Source organism: Eptatretus burgeri, chromosome 7 (genome assembly GCF_056783735.1).
Source record: "Eptatretus burgeri isolate ZD-2024b chromosome 7, Ebu_testis_v1, whole genome shotgun sequence".
Lineage (NCBI taxonomy): Eukaryota > Metazoa > Chordata > Myxini > Myxiniformes > Myxinidae > Eptatretus > Eptatretus burgeri.
In genome coordinates, this window is record NC_140967.1 from 75,813,145 (window position 1) to 75,837,246 (window position 24,102).

Sequence of the window (24,102 nt, forward strand, 5' to 3'; positions counted from 1 at the left end):
TAATGATGTTGTACAACTGGTACAAGTTGCATGAAAATTAGGCAAAGGGCTTGAACAAAAGATTCCTGAGACCTTCAAATTTTACTGTCATTGCTTGTGCACGTCGTCTTAACTCGGAGACTTCTTTGGCTGTTCTAAGACCAGAACGATGCTTTTGTTTTTGCATTTAAAAAACATTAATATTGCGGTATTATTGTAAAAAGAGTTTGGCTCTGAAATAAGCTGAGGCTTATTGGTTTACATATTAATGCATTGATATTAACACGACAGAGCATTTAACAACGGGGTATATTTATACAGATGAGAACCACTGTGCACTCGCTCACATTGACACCCAGCACCGTTGCAACAGCTTTTCTTGTTCCTTTGGGACTATGCAAGGCTATTAGTCATCCAATAAATTGCTATATATATATATATATATATATATATATATATATATATATATATATATATATATATATATATATATATATATATATATATCAATCTCCAGCTCTCGTTCGCCGACAGAGACACGGCGCGCAACCCTTGCGGCTCTGGTGGGGATGGTGTCTCTCAAGCTCGAGCTCTCTCTTCTTCCCAGGATCTCTCTCGGAGGTCCGAATCTCGCCACACCCTTATTCACCCTGTCTCAGGCAGGGGGGGGGCGCCTCCGCCCTCCCCGCTCTCCCTCACTCGGCGGTTTTGGCGTGCACAATCACTCGTCGCCCTGTCACGAGCCAAAACGAGCGGCAAGTCCGTCGATTGGCCCGGGGGCGTGGTGACGTCAAGCGGACCTCACCGCCGCGAGGCTCCTCCTTGAACTCCGCCCACCAAACAGGCAGAGAAACATTATTCTGCGTGCGCTCCGCCCACCAAACAGCCAGAGGAACTTCATTCTGTGTGGCCTCCGCCCACGTACCTGCTGACACGCACGTAGGCAATGGCGTCGGCCAGAGCAAGGTGAAGGTGATGCTGGCGTTGTCGTAATTATGAGGGGTGTAAAAATGAAAGAAAACCCTGACTATCAAAGGAACTCGCAGCACAAGTACATTTATTCACCCATTAGACTAGGGAAAGGGAGCTATCTATCCACATTCACTTATCGAAATAACTGAGCTATATGACTTGAATGTTGAGTGCAGTCAGCTTCCAGATTCGCAACAATATATTGGTTTAGTCCGATCTCTCAATGGTGAAAAATCGCTTTAAAAATTATCAGATCCGGATTTGGATCTTCACCGAAATTGAATCAATTCTTCCTTGTCAAACACCCAACATGCCCACCAAGTTTCGTCCAAATCCGTCCACAAATTTTTGAGTTTTTGGCTCCCTCAATGGCGAAAAATCACTTTAATAATTCTAGTATCCAGATCTTCAACAAAATCTAATCAGTTCATCCTTGTCACACACCGAAACTGTCCACAAAATTTCATCTGGATCCGTCCACAATTTTTGAGATATCCTGCACACAGACAGAAAGGGGTGAATACATAACCTCCTTCACCTTCGGTGGCGGAGGTAATAAATGTGTGTGTCCGTCCGTGTGTCCGTGTTCTCCATAATACCAAGCAGCCTGAATCTTTGCAGGCATACTAAGAAAGCTCCAAGCAAGTGCAAAAGTGAAAATTGGGTGTTTGGGTTAATTAAAACACCCCTTTTGAAGATCTAATTAACGTCCTTATTTAATGAAATCCTTCATCAGGCGATCCTCAGCCACCTCGCTGTCTGAGGTGTTAAGCGCTTCCTGGGTAACTTCGCTGGGGTCTGAAGCTGCCATGTTTTTTGGCCTGCTCGACCTTACCTTGAATTGGAACAGGCTGCAATTATTTCTTAACGATAAAGTTTATTTTTCACTTTGAGCTTTATGATTTAATGCATTCACTGCTCGACCTGGTGCCCTGTCCCCCAGAGTGACTGCTTATCCATAGCACCTGTCAGATCTGTGTCAATATTTTCGGAGGTTTCGTGAAGTGCTTTAAAAGGAATCAAAGCAAATCTGGTGAAAAACTGACGTTTTCAAATATTGCTATAGCGTTTGTGCGGATCGCGAACCGATGCACCACGTGATGCTTGCACAGACGAGCAGACAACGTGGTGGATTATCTGCAATGTTTATTTCATGGGCGATTTAAACTTTGCGATGTCTCCATCGTTGTTCTCTATAAGTAGCAACTCTTTTGTGGATAAAGTCATTTATGAAGGAATTTATTTAACTGCTGTAGGTGTGGTGAAGACCAGCTTTAAAGTTAAAGGGGTCTGATATGGTATGCAGCCACAGCTTGGCCAGCTGTTCCTTATCAGTCATTTAATTGGAGTGCTTGCTTGAGTGTTTAAGCCACTTGCTGAGTGCCCTACAGTCGCCAACGGGATGTACATTCGGCAGTTGCTACAAGGTAGAGGTACGTGTTTGGGTGTAGACTAGAGAGGTACCCGTGCTATGCACAGGATGGTCTGGACAGCTGATTCGTGAAGGACTTGGGCCAAAAATGGCGAAACTACAAATGTCGAAACCGCGAATGTCACGGGTGGAACCACTGACATGATTTCCTCATTCTGCTTGAAACTCCATCTCTATTTTCATTCCAAACAGAATCATTCCAATCACAAATTAATACTATACCATTAATTTAACAAAATACAATATTACAAACACTCGTGAAGTAAAGGCGACAGTTCCTTGGACTTCATGGTAGAGTTTCTGCTCTAATCTAATCAGATTAGACTGTCAACTATGGGGCCTTATAGAGAAAGGTGTGTGGACATTATTTAGAAAGTAAATCGATTTAATTGGCCAGAGGTAGACTCCAATCAAGTTGAGACATTTGTAATGTCAAAGCAAAGGGGTTGAACACTTCGTGGTGCAAGGCATTTCAGCTTTTTATTTTTAATGAGGTTGCAAAAGTTTTCGTAAAACATGGTTTCAATTTGTCATTACAGGGTATTTTGTGTAGATCGGTGATATATTTTTTTTAATATAATCCATTTCAAATTCAGCCTGCAACACAACAAAATGACAAAAGTCGAGGGGTGTGACTACTTTCTGAAGGCACTGTATGTTATACTTGTACCATGTTTGGTCAAGATACCATCACTGGTTCACAAAGCATCCCAGTAACAGAATTTTTACCTAATGGGACCTTTGCCGTTCGATTTCCTGACCCCATAATCTAATCAGGTTATCTTTGCATCATTATACATACTTGTACCAAGTTTGACTTGCATACCTTCAGCTGTTAAGTTATCACGGAAACGAAAAGCTATCGTGGATGGACAGACAACCAGACGGAGAACCCGAAAACTTGATGCTTCCAGCGACTTCATCAGCGGAGGCATAAAATACATCTATTCGTTCGTATATCATAAATGTTAACCTGTCTAATCGTCAAATAATTTGTATATAAGCTAGCATGATACCTGTCACCTCATAGGCAATTCTCCTTCAGAAGGACCAAAGACAGACAGTCTTGCCCTTGACAGCAAGCCTCAGATGTACAAAGACAAGGTCAAAAGACTATACCAATTACAAAACACCTGATTGTCTCTAACATGGACAAAATACTTGTTCACGGTTTAAAAAAAAAAATCAATCTGTGGTTATGATTAAATTACGCAACTTTTTTGAACTGTGCCTGATGTAGGTTGAGCATGCTTATCGATGATTTTAGCTTTGCGGCTTACCTTAAAATGTGAGTTATGTGGGCAAACACTTGGGAAGTGGTGTGAATACTTTTGATGATATTCCACATTCGAGGTAAATCAACTTTTGGTTCAGTTAGATGTAAAGATATTATGGTTACATTAAAGGAATGTCAAACTGTGATTAAGGCCGCTTGGAAGCCTGATTGTTAAATTTGGCTGCTTGGGTGCGCTGTATTAACAGTCGGTCTGCAAGAAAATGAACTGGCTGATTCGTACACATTACAAAAGCCTCTCCTGTTTCTCTTGAATGGGTGAGACTAAAAGGCCAATTAGATTTTTTTGGTCAGCAAACTGACATTCTGTTGTGTGAATTATTAGTATCATTGAAGCATAAATCATGTATGACTTCTCGTATCATGTGATTTCTGTAGTGGTCCTCATCGTGGTGTCAGTATGCACAGCAACTGGTGCTTGGACGTGGATCACTGACCCGGAAACTCAGCAGGTACTGTCATAAGTGATTGATATCCAGTTGAGATTGTGCTTGCAGTGAATGCTATGAGCATGTCAATATTGGACAGAGTGATTGTTATCTCTGCCACTAAATGTGAACGGAGGTGGTGTTTTCACCCCTGTTTGTCTGTCTGTGTTGTGTACAGGATATGTCAAAACGTTATGGACGGATTCGGACGAAATTTAGTGTGAGGAGGACAAACTTATTTGATTTTGATGATCCAGATCTGGATTCGAGAATTTTTAAAGTGATTCTTCACCATTGAGAGATGGTGCTAAAATATAGCATGATATTTCAAAAGATTGTGGATGGATTGTGACAAAACTTGGATGAGTTGGGGAGGTGACAAGAAAAAGCTGATTATATTTTGTTTAAGGTCTGGATGCAGATCCAGCCTATCAGTGGGCCATATAACCTTAACGGTTTCACATGGCAGAGGTATGCTCTCTCCTGAGAGCTGTTCTAGTTTTTAAGAAATAACGCTGAAAGTGTTTGGGGTCGGAGGGAACTTACTCTGAGAAATGAATAGTTTGAAGCTGTCACAAATGTTGATAGTCTTTCTCTTGCAATGCACAACATCGGATTGGTATTGCAAGCAAAGAATGGTACTGCCAGTTGAATGTACTATTTGTAGGTCTGAACACCTTGCTGCCTTTTGGGTGAAATTTTCTAGTGGGGTTCTACTTTTTTGAGAGTTTGACTTGAAGTCACAAAACCCGCAGTTCTTTCATCAATTGATGTCCACCGGGTGTATTCCAACCTTGGGTTTGTTTAGAAGATGGAGCACAAGCGACGCACAAAGCACACAACCATGACTGGCTTTTATACTCCCTTTCTCTCTCAATCCCCATTGCCAATTAACACATATACTCAAAGCAAGAACATTCACAAAAGCCTCTTCATGCATTAACTACAGTAATTGTACAAGTCTGGAGACAGTGATGGTTCATGAGCAATGTACACGGTTCGCCTTTTTATTTTTTGACCTCCGAGGGGACGCCACGGGCAAACTGGCGGGAATCGGGAAAAACATAAATGATGAAAGTTGTAGTACTCGAAGAGCACTACTTGCATACCAACTTTCATTCAAAACAGTTTAAAACCCTTGGACCACGATTCCCAATTTATTGATTTTTTTTGACATTTTCTAAGTTCGTGACCTTGACCTTGGGACGGAAATGAAAAATCGACCTCCGTGGGGCTATGCAGGTGCCATTGGGCTAACCAAATACCGAAACCCTTGCCAGAGTCTACAAACCCCCTTGGAGAAGATGTAACTTGAAATCGGCTACCCCTAAAAATGCATGTTTTTTTTTGTGCGTGGTTCCGCCCATAATGGGCGCAGCATGCCCGTTCACAGGAAAACACAACTAGATCATGATATAAACCTCCCACCCAAATTTTATCATGATCGGATCAAAACCCACGGAGCTATAGGCCCTGTCACACCTTGATGATTTAGCCAGCGTATGCCGACGTATGAAAAATTTGTAGAAAAAACTGGCACACGTCGAATACGTATGGGTAAGTTTTGTATATGCTGGCATACGTCGTAGTACGCCGAGCTGTTAGACAAATTTTCCATGCTTGAAATTTTTCGAAGTATGCCAGCGTATGACTCGCACATTCCGCATAACGCTGGCCATAAGTTGTAGGCATGTTATGCGATCGTTGACACACGTTACTTGTAAGTTACTCATAAGTCGAAACACGTCGAGGTAATGTTTAGCATACCCGAAACTTATTTCTAACTTATGAGTAACGTGTTGTCGGCACGTCACGCGATCGTTGACACACGTCGACATGTTACTTGTAAGTTACTCGTAAGTCGAAACACGTCGAGGTAATGGTTGGCGTCAGCGTTACAGACTCCCTGGTTTTTTTGTTTGTTTTTCTTCGGTATGACGGTGATGTTGACACTTTGATTTCTAGTGCGGTTATAATATAATATAATTAATAGGCTGCCGCTCAACGATTTTAATCATAACCGCACTAGAAATCGAAGCGTCAACATCACCGTCATACCGAAGAAAAAAAAAAAACAAAACAGAGTCTGGAACACTGACGCTAACCATTACCTCGACGTGTTTTGACTTATGGGTAACTTACAAGTAACGTGTGTCAACGATCGCGTAACGTGCCTGCAACTTATGGCCAGCGTATACGGAACGTGTGTCGTACGTCGAAAAATTTTCAACATGCTGAAAATTTGGCGACGTACTCGGCGTACTACGACGAACTTGTCTTAGCTGGATCTTTAAGGTGAAGTGCTTGGGATGGTTATTTTAGAACGTACTCGCTTGTGATGTGTCTTGATGTTCATGGTGTTGTGTTACACAATAACTGGCTATATGTGGGTTAAGAATTAGAACTGGAAATGTTATACGGGTATGTCTGTTTTGTTACTTCCGCCCACCGAAGGTGGAATGAGGTTATGTTGTCACCACTGTCTGTCTGTCTGTCTGTCTGTCTGTCTGTCTCTGTCTTGTCTGTGGCTGTTCTAATTTTTGTTTTGATATGAAATGTAAGTAAAAAGAGCCAGTGTAATCCATTTAATTAGCTAGAAGGGCATTCAGTGGAGCGCATACCTACGCCAACATCTGGATTCATATATTCAACACTAGAACTACGTTGTCGATGGCACACCATCGCATATTTCCGCGCGCACTGCTTTGTCCCATTAATGCTAGGTGAAATTTTATCTTGCAAAATGGATTGACTATTCTTTTCTATTTGATGTGCTTTATGACCAAAGACTTACTATGTTTACTAAATCGGAAGTCATTGCAAGCATGTCAACATTTCATGAAACATTAAGTTAACACTGTCCAGCAATATAGAACTGTGCATCAATTTAATCATAGGAATGAACTGTGTATAATATTAATTATAATTATTCATAATCAATTAGATAAATACAGTAAAACCTGTGACTGTTTGTCACTCATGGGGGCCACATAAGTAAGTTCTTTATAAAAGAATTTACCATGTACAATGGTAAATACACTTCAAAAAAATCAGCCCCCATGACCCCACCCCCTCTGGCCCGGCACATAGGGGTCATATCAAAAATCCGACAGTGTTGTGCACTTCCCCATACATATATCTACTATGTCCCAAAGTTTCAAGTTCCTCTTTCAAACGGTGTAAGAGGAGTTACAGGTTAAGACAGACGGACGTACGGACAGACGGTGGAGACAATCACAATATTCCCGCTTTTCTTCGAAAGCGCGGGAATAAAAATTGAATTGATTCGTCCTCGTCACATACCCAATCTGTCCACCAAATTTTGTCCAAATCCATCCACAACTTTTTGAGATATCATGCTGTGTATCGTTTTTGGCCCTATCTCAATGGTGAAGAATCACTTTAAAATTCGAGTATCTGGATTCAGATCTTCACTGAAATCTAATCTATTCGTCCTTGTCACACACTCAACCTGCCCCACCAAATTTCATCCAAATCCATCCATAACTATTTGAGATATCCTGCACACAAACAGACGGGTGAAAACAACCTCTGTTCACCTTCGGTGGGCGGACGTAATGAGTACCTGTTTGTGCTACCTCTGTGGATATCTTCTGCGTTGTTTTCAACAACAGCTGGTTACCTTCGCCACCGAAGTTGGACGGAAGTTATGTTTTCACCCTTTTTTCTGTCTGTCTGTCTGTTTGTTTGTTACTTGCCAATTTTTTTTTATTTTTTTTTAAGTATATTGATCGCTTCTGTTTGTTTATATGTCTGCTCACTTTTAAATGCCTACAGGTCACAATTTTAAACAGATCTTCAGGAAACTGCACCAAATAGTGGTGTTGGTGGTCTGACGGAATCCTATTTATTTTTGAGGTCAAAAAGTCATCATCGGCCAAAAGTCAACAACTTTTTCAAATTTCTAAAATTGGCAATTTTCATTCCATTGACTTGAAATTTGAACAGGATTTTCATATCAGCTTACTGAATACAACCACCAATTATTTTTGAGGTCAGCATATGCTGAAAGGTCAACAACTTGGGTGCAATTTCTAAAATCCTCAATTTTCATCTGATTGACTTGAAATTTGAACAGGATTTGCATATCAGGTCGATGAATTCAACCACCAATTATTTTAAGGTCAAATGGTCAACATAGGCCTAATTTCTAGATTTTAAAGGGCCAAAAACTATATTTATCATCTCTCAAAAAGTTGTGGACGAGTTATGACAAAACTAGGTGGATGAGTTGGTGAGGTGACGAGAACAAGCGGGTTCGATTTTGGTTCATATCCAGCCCATCGATGGGAGACAAAACGTAAACTTTTCAGCCTGGCGGAGGTATGCACTCTACCGAGTGCCGTTATACTTTATTGTTTTGCCAAGTGTCACGATGAGTGATTTATTTATTTTAAATTATCCCCTCCATTTGTTTGTTTGTGAACACAATATCTCAAAAAGTTGTGGACTGATTCAGATGAAATTTGGTGGAGAGCTTGGGTATGTGAGAAGGATGTAATGATTATATTTCGATGAAGATCCGAATCCGGATCTAGATCCGAGAATTTTTAATTGATTTTTTTTCACCATTGAGCGACAGGTCCAAAAACGACATATAGCAGGATATCTCCAAAAGTTGTGGATGGATTCGGAAAAAACTTGGTGGGCAGGTTTGGAACGTAAAAAGGAAGAATTGATTCGATTTTGGTGAAGATCCAAATTTGGATCCGAAAATTTTGAAAGTTATTTTTAACCATTGAGTAATCGAGCTAAAATGACATCTCGCACGATATCTCAAAAAGTTATGGACAGATTCGGACGAAACTTGGTGGATGAGTAGGTTTGCTGATGCAGATTAAATTTTAGTTCATGTCCAAATCCAGATCTGGCCTATCAGTAGGATACAAAACATAAACTAATCAGCTTGCCAGAGGTATGTGCTCCACTGAGTCCCCTTCTTGTTACATATCTTCTTCTTCTTTCGGCTGCTCCCATTAGGGGTCGCCACAGCGGATCATCCGTATGATCCGCATAGTGATTTGGCACATGTTTAACGCTGGATGCCCTTCCTGACGCAACCCTGGTCGCCTCTTACGACACAGGGATATGGTACACCTATTTTAACCGGGGTATACATATGTAACTTCTTGTTACATATATGGATTATTAAATATAATCGTAAGTTGAAGATGTCTTTATTTTGTTCTGATATTGGTCTCGCATTCAATGAACTGTATAATATTCAGTACACTTGAACATCGGGGGGTGGGGGGGGTGACGTTGGGTCAGAGATCGGCTCGTTTGGGGGGAGGGGGGACGAGGGTCAAAAAAGTTTAAGAACCACTGTGCTGGAGGTTGTGCTCTCCCATCTAACTAAAAGGAAGGGAGAATTTGCAACATCCTCCCTTCCCTTTACTGGTGAATGCTTTGGCTACCAGAACTGTATCTGCCATCAAAGATTTCACTCCCCTTGGTTACGGAGTGTAAAATGACCAAAACAAACCATGATCTTTGTATCTAAAGACACAAACATGAAAGAGCTGGACCCCCCAACCAAGAGCAAGCTGTGCATTGTTAGTTTTGCATTGATGTCCTTGGTGCTCGCATTGTTTTGCACAAATTTGCAGGTAGGAACTGCTACATGTTCAAAAGAGGTTAAAATGTGCTTCTGTTTGCAGGTCGCATTCTTTGTTTCACTGTGGAATCACTCCTTCTTCGCCGTCAGCTGTATCATCCTCATTGGGCTCTTTTTAGCTGGAATTCATAAACGAGTTGTCGCACCGTCGATGTATCCTTTTGGTATAAAAATACTGCTTCTATGGCTCACTGTCTGGTCATCTTAAGCCTTTGACACTGGCTGGCAATCCAGTCTTAAATTAAGTTGTCTTCCTTTGTTATTCAGGGATTCCTCTTCAAATGGTTGTCTAATTTCCTGTCTGAGCTGAAACACTGGGTGGCCCTTGATTGTGGCCTATCCTCTCATCTATCCCTTCAGGCCGATGTACCACCAGGCAGTCTCTTAAGACCTATGTTACTCTTCATCTATATATCAATTATCTGTCTGGTTATGTTGAAAACCAACTTTGTTAATATGCCAATAACCACCCAGTGCAGAATGATACATCACTCTTGTGAGATGCCGGCCGCTGTTGAATCTATTCACCCATACCTGGACAAGATAAGCTACTGGCCAGCAACTTGGAATGTGTTTCCCATCATATCCTGATGTGCTCACCCATTCACATGCACATGCCCCCTTGGGTATTTTCCACAGCCCCCCTCCCAATCACCTCTGGTTGTTTGTAAAACCTGTTGCTCTTTGTCATTTAGCTTGTTCGTGAGCTGAGACTCATGTAAAAAAAAAAAACGAAAACCTCATTGAAAGATTAAAAATAGAGATTTCATGATGCAAGGGGTAATTTTGGAGCATGTCACACAGGAGAAGGATCTGAGGGTGGTAATAGATATGGGAGGTAAGCAGGAAGCACAGTGCCAGGCAGATATAGGTAAAGCTTATAGGGTTTTAGGTTGTATTTGGAGGGGGATCATTTCTAAATAAAAAGAGGTGGTGTTAACATTGTACAGGAATTTAGTGAGTGCCACATCTACAATATTGTGTGTAGTTCTGGTCACCACAACTCAGGAAGGACATAGATGCCATAGGGAGGGTTCAGTGCAGGACTACTAGATTGATTCTGGGCCGAGCTCGACTGAGCTATGAGGAGCGGAAGAGACAGGGCTTTATACACGAGAAAGGAGGTGGTTACGAGGAGATATGATAGAGATGTTTAATATAATGAAAGGTAAAGATAAAATAAGTGCAAATGAATATTATTCAACATCGTCGACAATGATAGAACCAGGGGCCATAGCCTGAGAGTAAAGAAGAGGAGAGTTAAGATGGAAGCAAGGCAGGGGACTTTAACTCAGAGAGTAGTTAATGCATGGAATGGCCTCCCTGGAAAGGGAGTGGCAGCAGAAAAAGTAGATAAGTTTAAATTAGAATTAGATAGGTACCTGGAAGTCATGGAGATAGAGAGGTATCACGATGTTGATAAGACTTTTAGGTAGTTTGAACATTGATGGGTGATTGTGTTCATGTGTACGGAGTGCTGTTGGTGGGGGTCTTGTCAAGGGGGGTTGTGTGGTTGATGTTGTGTTTTTAACCAAGCCCATGCCCCCTCCCCTAAAAGTGGGGGTGGGGTGAAAAAAAAAATAATAATACAAAAACCTAAAATAATAGATTTTTTTTTAATTTTGATGTCCTTGGTACTCACATTGTTTTGTTTTTTTTTCTTTTTTTTTTCATTTTCTTCTCACATTTTCTTCTTTGGATCTTGTATGGATGTATTAGTGTGTTGTTCACGCAGGCATGATAGGGCTGAATGGTCTGCACCTGTGTCTGTTTTCCTTGTATTTCCTTGAAAGAAATTGACCAAAACAAATGCAACATTTAGAGGACGATCACGACGAAGTGATTGAAAGTTGCTGGAGTAAATGTTTCCATTATGTGAGAATAGTTTTCTTTATATTGTTCTTTTTGTGTTTTTTTAATGTTTTAAAGAGTACTTTAAAAAAAAAATTTTGTTTTTTCATATTTTGTTTGGTGCAATGAAAACTTACACAGCCAGCTTGCTCCCTGCCTCCTGCTTCTTTTTTTTTTTTCCTCGGACTTCTCAAATGTCCCCTCTGATGAAGGTCTGTCTTTTTCTTTTAGCACAGTCACAGCACACTGCCAATAGACAGGACAGAACAGGTGCTTCTCCTTGGTTACTGATTTCTACTATATCGAAGCCCAGTTGCTGTTTTTAGCATATTTTATTTTGCCCACCTTTTCTCATCTCATTTTTGTTTTCATCCTTTTGCATTTCTTTTTGAAATTGAGTTGTTTTTATGCTATATTTTGTCTGCCATCCTTTATTGAGTTTTCAGTATCGCAGAGCGTTGCAGAACAGTCTTGGCAGAGTACAACATGTCCTGTGATGATGTAAGTGCTGGATATTCTGTCACCCCTTGTAGTCCATGAGCTAGGTGGCCGATTTTGAGGTTTTGGTATCAAGCGACTGAATAAACGCCGTTGTGATTTTTGGGTAGCCTAATGTCTCACGTATTCAAAAAAGTTGAGCGGACCTTTCAGATCAGTAGCTTAATACCCCTACGGCGGCCATTTTTAAAGATGGCCACCGTAATTTTTTTTGAAATCCATGTAAGCTAGTTTAGGGTACAATATGTCAACTTTGGGTTAAGGTAGACAGACTTGTGAGGGCTCATTTTGTTTGTTAGAACCTGCTGAATCTTATGATATGTGGATTGTTTAGTTTTCCGCGTTTCTGAGCTCGGCATTGAACTTTGTATGTGAAAATTGTGACTATTTTGTCACATTTCATCAAAATATGCAGAGAACTTCCCTCACTACATCGTTAAAACTATTGCTCTGGTGATAATTTTACTTTGGTTGAGTCAAGATGGTTCTTGTGAATCCATAGAATGTGTAGTATAACCCATGTGAGGCCATTACCCCACTGAAAATGGATATATTTTGGAAATTCATTTCCGTGTATTGACTTAATTTGGGGTAGGGGTAGTCGCAGTTCATAATGAAGTCCACTCCCCATGTATCAAACGTTTACTCAGATTGGTATTTTACTTCAAAATATCCACTTTTAACAAGGTTTGCACATTTTCTAAATTTGCTTTAACCCTTTTAGACCGAAAATATCCCGCAAATACGGTTTTTTTTAATAGCCTGTGAATAAGTAATTGCATGCGTACTCCGAGTCAGGAAATGACAAAGAATAATCCCACAGGTATAAAAGTAGTCATCAGTTAGTCACAAGAAGAACCATGGATTTCCTATTGTCTGTTTTGAAAATTCAGAGTTCTTTCTGGGACCCCCCTGCAGTTCTTAATTCACCGTGCTGCCACCATGTGGAAACGCAGCAAAACGAATTGTTTGACATAACTGTACATTTCCTTCACTGGGATAAGGGAGAAGATTCTCATTGATATTCATTTATCTATCTGTTATGTTCATTACATGATCCTAAAGTTTTTCACAAGTTAGTATCATCTTTTACTCCCCATCCACCCCCCATCTATTACCTTATAGAGGCCGAGAGAAGTGCACACTCACAATGTAGCAGTGGTCCTATAGAAGTACACAACATGATATACATACATACATACATACATACATGGTGCTGCTCTTGTAGATGCAAATGCTTAGAGCCTGGGGTAAGGGGGAGTGCAGTGCCATCACTCACTTGCCGATGATCCCATTCTTCATTGAAAAAAGGAAGGGGTTAACCAACTACTGTGGAACACATTGTGGCCTATAATTCAGTTGACGTTCTATCTTTTCAGGTACCATTTTGAAAATTTCAAAGAGAAGACAGAGCCATACGTCATGACCGATTCTGAGGAAGACTGCAGGAAAACGAGAAGCGCCCAAGAGTTGAAAAAGCCAAATGTGCAATATGTGAGGAAGAATGTTATGTGGATGAACTTGTTAAACTTAAAGACATTGCGTCTTGGCAAAGACTCTATGAAATTGCTAAGATAAGACATATTGAACCTATTTTGAGGATTGCTGATGCCAATCCTCCATCTGCACCGGATATCCGTTATCATAAGAAATGCAGAGACAGACTAACGCATGTTAAAAATCTGAGAAAAATTCAGGGTGATCGAGGTAACTTGAGTAGTGAGCCTAGTTCTGTTCAGCGGAGGTCTTCACGCCAGTCCACAGATGCTGCAGACAAATCACGTGTCTATCCAGAAGTATGCATCTTCTGCGAGAAAAAGACAAAGTACATTCAAGGTTCTCACACAAGGGAACCGCTCATTCAGTCCTCAGAACAAAGGGCTGATGAAACGGTACGTGATGCCGCTATTAGGAGATGTGATGAGAGGATCATTGCCCTCACATCCCGTGACATTGTTGCTGCTGAAGGGCACTACCATGCCATCTGCTATAGGCGTTACACAGTCAACTCAAAACGAGACCAATCAACGGCACCAAAGACCACATCGCAGTCTGCAGCGGGCAACGATGGCCACGCCAACGCTGCGGGAGTCGCACTGGAGAAGTTGTATTCGTATGTGCGTTGTAACGTATTGTTCAATCCTCGCCTGGTTTCCCTGGTAGAAATCGCAGCAAAATTGGAATCGTTTTTCATTGAACAGGGTGTTGAAATTAGAGCGTCCACAAAAAAGAATTTACGCAGAAATCTTGAGGCTGAATTCGGTGACACCTTGCACTTTTTTGAAATAGATCACAGAGTGTTTTTTAGACCACATAACCTTAAAACCGATGACATTGCATCTGAAGTTATCCGTTTAGAAAAGCGAATTCAGCTGTACAACCAAGGACAAGACTGTGTCCAGTTGATTGAAAATGTTGCAATCATACTCAGGGATAGCATCAAGGGTAGCATACAAGAACAAATGTGGCCTCCGCATCCCGAAGAACTGGACAAATCATACATTGAGTTGCCAGAGTGTCTTATGACATTTTTGAAGGTGCTCCTGGGGGGTACACAGCGTGACGCATCTGACCGAATCTCTAGGCTGTCATGGTCATTTGCGCAAGATATCCTGAATGCTGTGACAAATGGGCAGGTTGTCACACCTAAGCATGTCCTGTTAGCTTATGTTGTGAAAACATTGACAGGTAATGTGGAAGTCATCAGGACCCTCAATAGGCTTGGTCACTGTTGTTCCTATACCCGACTCGAAGAAATTGACACAGCATTATGCGTTGAGAAAGTTAGTCTCGGTGATGGTGGCATTCCCAAAGGAATTCATCCTGGTGTCCCAACTGTTTTAGCCTTTGACAACATTGACAGGAGGGAAGGGACACTGAGCGGAGAAGGAACAACACATCGTATTAATGGTATTGTGATGCAGCCTGTGTCTTTAACCTGTGCTCCGCAGAGGCAAGATGAGCCAATCGTTTTTAAGCAGGAGAATAGAAGAACAATTGAGACAGTTGGTGACTGTCTGCCATTGTATGTTGCAGGCCAGAGAATGGTTCCGCCCCCACTAAACACCCCAACTTTGTCAATGCCATTCATAGATGCATCCACAAGTGCTCACCAGCGAAATTACATTTGGCTTCTTGTGCGGATGCATGATATTCACAACCAGATCATACCATCATGGACTGGATTCAATATCCAGACAAGGGACAATGTTTCAGTATCCAAGGACACCGTTGGTTACCTGCCAACAATCAATGCCCCACCTTCAGATCTTTCTACTGCGCAAGAAATTCTGCGCAAATCGGTGTCCATTTGCCAGTCATTAGAACTTGACAAAATATGTGTGGTAATGGACCAAGCTTTGTATGCCAAGGCTACAGAGATGGCTTGGAAACACCAGTTGAAATTCGAACGTATTGTCTTGATGATGGGAAATTTTCATGTCATCTGCAATTTACTGGGCATAATTGGAAAGCTGTTTGGATCTGCTGGACTGCGTGATCTCGCGGTTGAATCGGGGATAATAGCAGAAGGGTCAATTGAGAAAGTCTTATTGGGTCAGCAATCTAACCGAGCTGTGCGTCTTCATAAAATCGTTTATGAAGGGATGATGCGACAGGTTTGGTCAGGGTTTTTAGAGTGGTGAGACAACAGCCACCATGATGATCTTCACACGCTTGATGAAACCTTTCGATGTGTGGCTGATCTCCACGAAAATATGTGCTCTGTTACACTTGAATCACTTGAGCAAGACATGTCTTGCCAAAGGATACTTCATGTTTTTGAGGTATACTTGGGTGTTCTGCACAATGATAGAGGTCCTGTTTCCGCATTCTGGATGACGTACATTGATCTGGAGGAAATATTACTTGGTCTGATCAGAGCCGATCATGAAGGCGATTGGTATCTTCCCCTAGCATGTATTCGGAAGATGATTCCATGGTGTTTTGCAATGGACAAAACCAATTACTCGCGCTATCTTCCAGTTCACTACGGTCAGATGATGATGCTCAATTCTGTTTGCCCTGATCTTCACCAACATTTTCTCAATGGGGGGTTTTCTGTTCAGCGCAGCAGTGGAAGCCAATTCGGGAAAATTGCTGTAGACCAAACCCTTGAGCAAACTGTAAATAAAGACACACAAACTTCAGGTGGAATCAGAGGGTTTAGCATGAAGCATGGGACCGTGTCTCGGTACTACCTCACTGCAGAGCCTAGGGCAGAAGCCTAACGTCAACTCAGGGAACTAATTTTCATCCAAAGTTCCTCAGGACATTAGGATCTGCAGAGATCTCGCATCAGTAAAGATGAAGCGGACGTAAAGGCTGTGCAGGAAATGCTAGAGAGTAACTGGATGAATCCATTTGACGAGGGATATTCTGATTTGGTGAGCATTTCTACTGGGCTCATCGCTCCACCCGATGTCTGCAAGGACTTGCTCAGCGCACAGGAGAAGGGGGAGGAGGCGTTTATGTGGTTTACTTTGAAATTGGAAAGTGGAGAAGGTTTCTATGAACCTATAAAGAGACTGAAGCTGAAAACATTTGCTGACCTACAGAAAGTAACAACTGTGAAAACACGAGACAAAGAGGTAGTCCTGAAAGCAGACAACCGGTTCTTTGGTAAAATGATCCTTATTTCTGAAAACAGAAAGCTGGATATGAGAGACGTTCTTTCGTATCCTCTAGGACCAAAACCATGGTCATTGGATAATGGGGGTGGCACATTAAAAAAGACCGACAAAGCTAGGCTTGGGAATCATATTGAGAAAGAGGCAGCGAAGGTTGACCCACCATCAGATCGAACGGCTACGATAATTGATGGCATGGGTTTCGTTCAGAAAATGAATGGGGACAATCACACATTTGCTGAAATGTCACAGAGGATCTTGAACTATGTACTCAACGAGGGGAAGGGAAGCACCAGAATTGATGTTGTGTTTGATACTTACAAGGACAGTTCGATAAAAAATGCGGAGCGGATGAACCGAGGCTCTGCTGAAGGCGTAGTCTTCAAAGAGATCCGGGCGGGCCACAGGATAAAAAATTGGAAAAGGTTGTTGTCAAGTGGGGAGAGTAAGAATAATTTCATCGAATACTTGTCAAGTAGTTTGAAGGATCCATCATGCCAAAACAAACTCTTAGACACAGAACTTTTCATCACATCAGGCGAAAAATGTGTAAGGATGGAAAGTGACCGGTTAGAGGAGGTTTCTGAACTTGAGTGTAGTCAGGAAGAAGCTGATACTAGGCTGATTCTGCACTGCAGACATGCTGCTTCTTCTTTTTCGAAAGTGATGGTTATATCAGAGGACACTGATGTCCTAGTGCTCCTTCTTGGATTTCATCTTGAATTGGGAACAAGGGTACTGCTGAGACGAGGAAAAAAGAACACAATTCGCATTATTGATATCAACCGCCTCGGAACAATTCTTGGGAAGGATGTGTGTAATGCTCTGATCGGACTGCATGCCTGGACGGGCTGCGATACAGTCAGTGCATTTGCAGGACAAGGAAAAGTAAAGTCGTTGAACAATATTCGGAAAGATGAAAGCTGTCGGAGAGTGTTCTCTGACATTGGTAAAGACTGGGAGCTCAGTGATGAAACATTTGCTCTTGTTCAGGCATACACATGCAAAATGTATTCATCGAATACAGAGATCAAAGAAGTCAATGCACTCAGATATGAACTTTTCAGGTCCAAACGGGGTGAAGTGACAACAGGACAATTGCCACCTTGTCGGGATGCGTTGTATCAGCACACTAGAAGGGCTAATTATCAGGCTTCCATATGGAGAAGAAGTCTGGAGAACAATCCGGATGTTCCAAAGCCAACTGATGGACATGGTTGGACCGTCACTGAAGGGGATGTAGCAATTCAATAGCTTCCCATCCAACCTGCATCAGATGTTGTCCTGTCTTTGTTGTCTTGTGATTGCTCCTGAGCGTGCAAGAAAGGCACATGTTCATGCATAGACAATGGTTTATTGTGCACACTGGCTTGCAAGTTAAAGGAGTGTGCTAATTGGAAAGAGGATGAGGATGAAGATGATTTCACACAAGACGTAGATGACAGCGACGATGATGGTGATTAGTGATTTGAGAAGACTCTGTTTATTGCCACAGGCCTTCGTGAAGCATTATAACCAACTTTCTAGAATCAAGATAGATGCTAACTTCACACTAAAGTGGACTTTTGGTCAAGCTTTCAATTCATGGGTTGTTATAAGTATTTTCAAGAATGTTTCATGAAAACTCGGCCAAAATACCTCATTTTTCGGATATATTTGTCGTTTTTTTACAGAAAACGACTTGTAGAAACCACTTTTATTACACATGAGAGGAATTTGTATATAACTTCGAGCAAAATGATCCCAAATAAAAGGTTTTAATCCATTCCAATGATGAGTTATTACATTTTAGTTATCTTTCCCAGTTTCGTCGGAGGGAATGGCGGCCATCTTTGAAAATGGACGCCGTAGGGGTATTAAGCTACTGAAATGAAACGTCCGCTTGACATTTTCTGACATCTGAGATGTCAAGCTACCCAAAATCACAACGGCGTTTATTCAGTCGCTTGATACCCACTTTTCACCTGGCTCATGGGCTATTGTCTCTCCCATCCCACTCCCCAACCAATGCTAATGAAAATATTTAATTGTCTTGACTTTGCACTCCTGTTTTGTTTTTTTAATCTTTCTGTTCCTCATCCAAGACTGGGAAGCTTATCCTCAAGCCGCGACCTCAACCTCAATGAGCAAACAATTTCTATCAAAAGAGAAGGAAGGAGACTTTCAAGAACACGCTTTGATCAATTGTTTTTGAAATCGCTTCGGTTAACCTTTCGTTGATTTTATGTTTGTGGCTGCATGCATCTGAAATTGGTGTTCCTTGGATGCCTCACCTTTTGGGAGTCGCTTGGCGATTGGATATGACACAGTGCTGACCATGTTACCCAGATAGCGATCTTCTCGGTTTTGTAACCACTCTCTTCATAACTGTAAATGAATCTTCCTTCCGTTGCTTCATATTTGCTCTTTGTGTTAAATATGATTTTGTATGAACTTGTGATAGGAATTTGTAATGGTTTTAAATGTTTAATGGAGGACATGTTACCCACATTCCCAGGTCTAAGTAATTGTGTGTGACTAAAGGATGTTTTTGGAAGAGTTGTTTTGATCCTTTTATTGTGACGAGTTCCTGAATGTCATCTGTTTTTGTTAAACTGTGTTGCACAAAATGTATGCATGGTTTTGCAGTGTATTGTGCCATATTTATCCCCTTGTGTTAACCACAAGGTTGTTTATTTGGTGGGGGGGGGGGGGGTAAGGTGGGGGTTGGAGTTCGTCATCGGGGAAGGAATGGTGTTCCCTCCTTGAAAGGTGAGCTTTGCCTTGGTCGACATGGTATTGTTAGCTGCATCATGTTACCAAAAATGTTGTATTATTTTATTGGCCTTCTGAATTATTTTCTTCCATTCAAAGTAAATGTTCACTGAATGCCATTTCAAGAGGTGTTTTGTATACATGAAATATTTTTATGCAACTTATAAAACACTGTAAATAAAGCATTTCATATATTTCAGTTATACACTGATTGTAGAATTTATTTTACATTTGACAAAGGTAAAGAATGCTGATGTCTGGTTATTTTACCTCTTTTAATTAAAGGGCTTGAGAAAATTGTTACAAAAAGAGAGATTGTAAATGGTGGCCTTGAAAGGATGTGAAGGAACTTTCATTAGCCTGTTGACACTGAAACAGTTTTGATGTTTGTTGTCTCATGAAATTCGTGCATTCTTCATGAAGCTGGCACTCCTTCCATCATCTTAAGAAATTCTGCAAAGAACATTTAATGCAAGATTAATTTTATATCATACATTCCAGTGAATATGACATTGCTTCTAAAACGATTTGAAACTATGTTTTATTATATATATTTTTTACTTTTTTAAGTTTTGGATTTGATGTGCTGACAAATTCTCAAGTGGCTATTTACCATCAAGGTCCAGCTTGCCGTCATTGTTTTTGTCTCCTTCAATCATCAGGGTGTCCACCTCGGTTTCGGATATGCTTTCTCCCGTGTGTTTCAAAATCTCCCATAGTTCATCGCGATCGATGAATCCATCTTGATTTCTGTGAATGAATGTGTTGTATTCACTGTAGGACTACAGTACTCATATAATCCCTGAATGGACAGGTTCGGATACATAATAATTGATAGCCAGAGGCAGGCAAGATTTTCTGTTGTTCGAGGATTTGGTGGGGGGGGACGATTTCTCAGATTACTGACATACTCACTACAGCTTGTGAAAATGACTTGCAGATAATGCGATTAATTTTCTTTTTCAACCTCTACCACTGACCTGTCAAGAATACGAAACACGTCTGCAAGTTCTTCCTCCGATAATCCAGATGCTTTGGCATCTTCTTTCATTTGCATCACCATCATCACCAGGAACTCTTCAAAGTCGATTGTACCACTGGCTGGGGACGTTGCAGATTATTTTAGTTCATCAACATACTTTGTGCAAAACTTCAATGTCTAACAATCGGCATGTTTTGATGCTTTCAGAATTTCAGAGTACAAACGCTCAAAAACACATCATGAATTCTTGTAATTATTTTTTTAAATTAAATTATCGAAGCTGAGAAATCATTTTAGTGGAATTTTTTTCCAAAGAAAAAGGAGTTGGTACAATTTATGAATCTCATCCCAGTTTTGTGTTTGCCCGTTTTATTCCTATTTTTTTGTTTATTCTCTAAATGAGAAGATATCTAATCTATTTTTTATTATTTTATGAAGATGTGTAAAATAAATAAAATTCTCCATTTCATATAAGGCTCATGGAGGAGCTTAAACATGCATCACATGCAGGATGGAGACAAAAGTAGATATCAATGTATTTTTCCATTTATTGCCACAAGGGCATGATGAGACTGGGCAAACATGGGATTTGAACCTGGGTTCCCTGCGCTATGAGCCAGAGGTTCCGATGAGAACACACACAGGCCAAAACAAACAGAACATTTACATATCACTGTGTACCAGTACAGGTTTCGTGGTGTAATGTTTGAGCCGAGTACTTTTTTAGATGCAGAAGTGCTCTTGCAGTTAACCAAAAATGTATGGAGTGAATAAAAGACCTTTTGGAATAACTTGTGCCTTTTGGAAGACTGTCAATATATAGAGGGAGGTAGGAGTGGAGGTAATACAAACCATCTTCATCCACCTCCTCAATTATGGCATCCAGCTCTTCCTTGGTTGGATTCTGCCCCAGTAGCGTCATGACATTCCCCAGTTCACTTGTGTTGATGTCTCCTCCGCCGTCTGCATCGAACATGTCGAATGCAGCTTTAAACTCTAGAGATAAATGAGCATAAGTTTCAGATTCATTGTAGTTGCAACGATTTTGACTTCTACACTGTGTCAGATATTGCTGTAACATTTATTACCTTCATCAGAGGAGACTGTATTGCATTTGGTTCCGTTTGTTATTGTGAAACTGAAGATTCGCAAGTATATTGGTTGCTCTGGTCTGTTATTTTCAGTCGCCTTTAGGTAGCAATTTTACTCTCTTCACAGTACTTAACCACTTGGAAGAGGTAGTCACAAGCTAGAAGCATATATATATATATATATATATATATATATATATATATATATATATATATATATATATATATATATATATATATATATATATATATAATGTCCGAAAAACACAGAACACGGTCAATCTGTCCAGGAAGGCATGTGACTATATGTCTTAATTTTACTGTTTGAACGTCAATTGTACCCTGACTTCACACACATACGTCTATTAATTGCATACTATTGAAATGTACCTTTCGACCCTTTAAACTGCTAAGACCCCTTCAACCATCATTGAAGACCCTTTAAGACTCCAGAAGAACAAAAAACCCTATAAGACCCATTCAGACCTCTTTTATCTTTAAGACCCTGAAGACCCCTTTTTGTTTTTTCTTTTTTTGTCTTTACGACCTTTTTGACACTTTCGTCACATTTAGATCCATTCACTGTTTAGACCTTTTATACCCTTTTGACCTTTACAGCCCTTCAAGTCCCTTTTGACCCCTTGGACCTCTTCACCATTCAGACAGATTTGACAGCTTGAACCCTTGACCATTTTTAACTTTAGACCACTTGGACATTTATATATTACAAATAAATATAATATCACCAATATTACAAATAGATTTGTACAAAATAAATGTTTCTATTACGAATGGTGTAAATCATGACAACAGTAAATCTGTGACGTAAATCTTTGTAACGACGTGTGTGTGTGTGTGTGTGTGTGTGTGTGTGTGTGTGTGTGTGTGTGTGTGTGTGTGTGTGTGTGTGTGTGTGTGTGTGTGTTATTTGCAACCTGACTCTGCCGATGAATTACATACTATTGGAATGTACCTTTTGACCCCTTAGACCCCTTAAAACATTTTAGATGCTGTTAGCCATTTACATCCTTTAGACTCCCTAAAACCCCTACCTACCTTTAAGACACTTTAGGCACCATGAGACCCCTTCAACTTTTAGACCTTTGGATTCCTCGAAGCTTGATTCCCCACAGACCCTTTAGGCCTTTACACCTGTTAAAATCACTTGACTCCCTTAGACCTTAACACCATTTTGAGCTTTAGACCCCTTTTACATGCTTGAGAGTTTTTACCCCAACTACTAATGGAATGTACCCTTTAGACCATCTAGATTCCAGAAGCTTTTAGGTCACACCACACCTGAATAAAACAAACATCTGAAGTCTTCTTGCAAAACACAGACTACTTTTTTCAGCAAGTAATGTGCAAACTTGACCCACCAGCGGGTGGGTAGTCTGCTAGTACTTATGAAAAACTTAAAATCTGTCTGGGGAAGGGCTGTGGTGAAGCCTTGGTCAACCCACTTGAGTACGTCTCTTAATTACATACTGTTTGAACTTGAGTTGGACCGTGTGTACATGCATTAATTTTGTATTATTGTACAGTGACCTGTTAATAATGTACCTTTATACCTTTTTAGACCCTTTCGTATCCATATAGACCCTTTTAGAACCCAATGAAGTGGAAGACCAAGAAGGAACCCGAAGAAGTAAAGAGCAAAGCTGGAGTCATCAGGAGGAACCTGGATAGGATTCGGGTTTCTTTTGAACATACCTTTTCGTCACTAGCTATTATGACCCCTTAAGACCCTTCCACACATTTGATGCTTAGACCTAAAGACATTTCAACATAATAGACCCCTTTAACAACACTACACAAACATCCATAGAGTCTTCTTGCAATATTCAGACTACTTTTTTCAGTAAGTAATGTGCAAACACCATTGGGTACTTACTCTGCGAGTTTGAACATCATTTGCATTATTGGTTCCCAAATCAAAACGAAAAGGCATATATTTTTAATGTCCAAAGGTCCAGTTCACATAACATTGTCAGTTTTCATATGATTGACATGAAATTTGAACATGTTTGCATATTGGGTCGCTGAATTGGTTTAACAAAAATCAGAACGATTGATTTAGCCGTTTTGACAGGTCAACGGTTGGCATGACAATTTCACCCCAATGTATTTAAATGGATATTTTGTGAATTTATTTTTGCCATACCTCAGTCATGTTTCAAGTTGTCAAATTGAAACTTGTGCAATTTATTTGTATACATGTACTGTACAGTATTTGTGTGTAAAATATGGTCATAATTGGTCAAAGTCAAGCCTACCCGAAACATGCAAAACACATATTAGGCCGCAGTTAGAAAATTTCGGCTAAATTTGTTGTGCAAGACATTCAATTATATAAAACACTTGATAGGTCAAATCTTCGAAATCGCCAAATTGGTATTTCCATGGCAAGTATTTTTAGTTGGATTTCGCAAGTATCTTGCTATGCACGACATCTTTGTCTTTTAATTATGCACTCTTGAAATAGTGATGATAAATTATGGTACATGAGTACGTCTTGATTATGTCCGATTGAAATGTGAGTTCAGGTACATCTA

The 24,102-nt window shown here is 40.6% G+C and overlaps 2 protein-coding genes across 7 annotated transcripts in view; one reads left to right on the top strand and one right to left on the bottom strand.

Moving 5' to 3' along the window:
- The window catches only part of CNEP1R1 (CTD nuclear envelope phosphatase 1 regulatory subunit 1), a 44,437-nt gene extending 24,760 nt beyond the window's left edge, over positions 1-19,677 (top strand). For 3 of the 4 annotated variants that reach the window (XM_085889073.1, XM_085889072.1, XM_085889069.1), the window contains exons 3-6: positions 4,056-4,129; positions 9,787-9,896; positions 12,041-12,095; positions 18,805-19,677. In XM_085889073.1, the coding sequence (XP_085745199.1) occupies positions 4,056-4,129; positions 9,787-9,896; positions 12,041-12,095; positions 18,805-18,846 (281 nt within the window). In that variant the 3' untranslated portion in view covers positions 18,847-19,677. Of the gene's footprint in view, positions 1-4,055; positions 4,130-9,786; positions 9,897-12,040; positions 12,096-13,471 lie in introns of all 4 variants that reach the window. The other variant, XM_085889070.1, reaches the window with a different exon arrangement.
- Positions 19,678-19,730: 53 nt separating this feature from the next.
- The window catches only part of LOC147023568 (troponin C, skeletal muscle-like), a 156,959-nt gene continuing 152,587 nt past the window's right edge, over positions 19,731-24,102 (bottom strand). For 2 of the 3 annotated variants that reach the window (XM_085889076.1, XM_085889075.1), the window contains 4 exons: positions 21,309-21,452; positions 20,455-20,575; positions 20,088-20,224; positions 19,731-19,927 (listed from right to left, as the gene is read on the bottom strand). In XM_085889076.1, coding sequence (XP_085745202.1) covers positions 19,890-19,927; positions 20,088-20,224; positions 20,455-20,575; positions 21,309-21,452 — 440 coding nt within the window. In that variant the 3' untranslated portion in view covers positions 19,731-19,889. The remainder of the gene's footprint in view (positions 19,928-20,087; positions 20,225-20,454; positions 20,576-21,308; positions 21,453-24,102) is intronic. The other variant, XM_085889077.1, reaches the window with a different exon arrangement.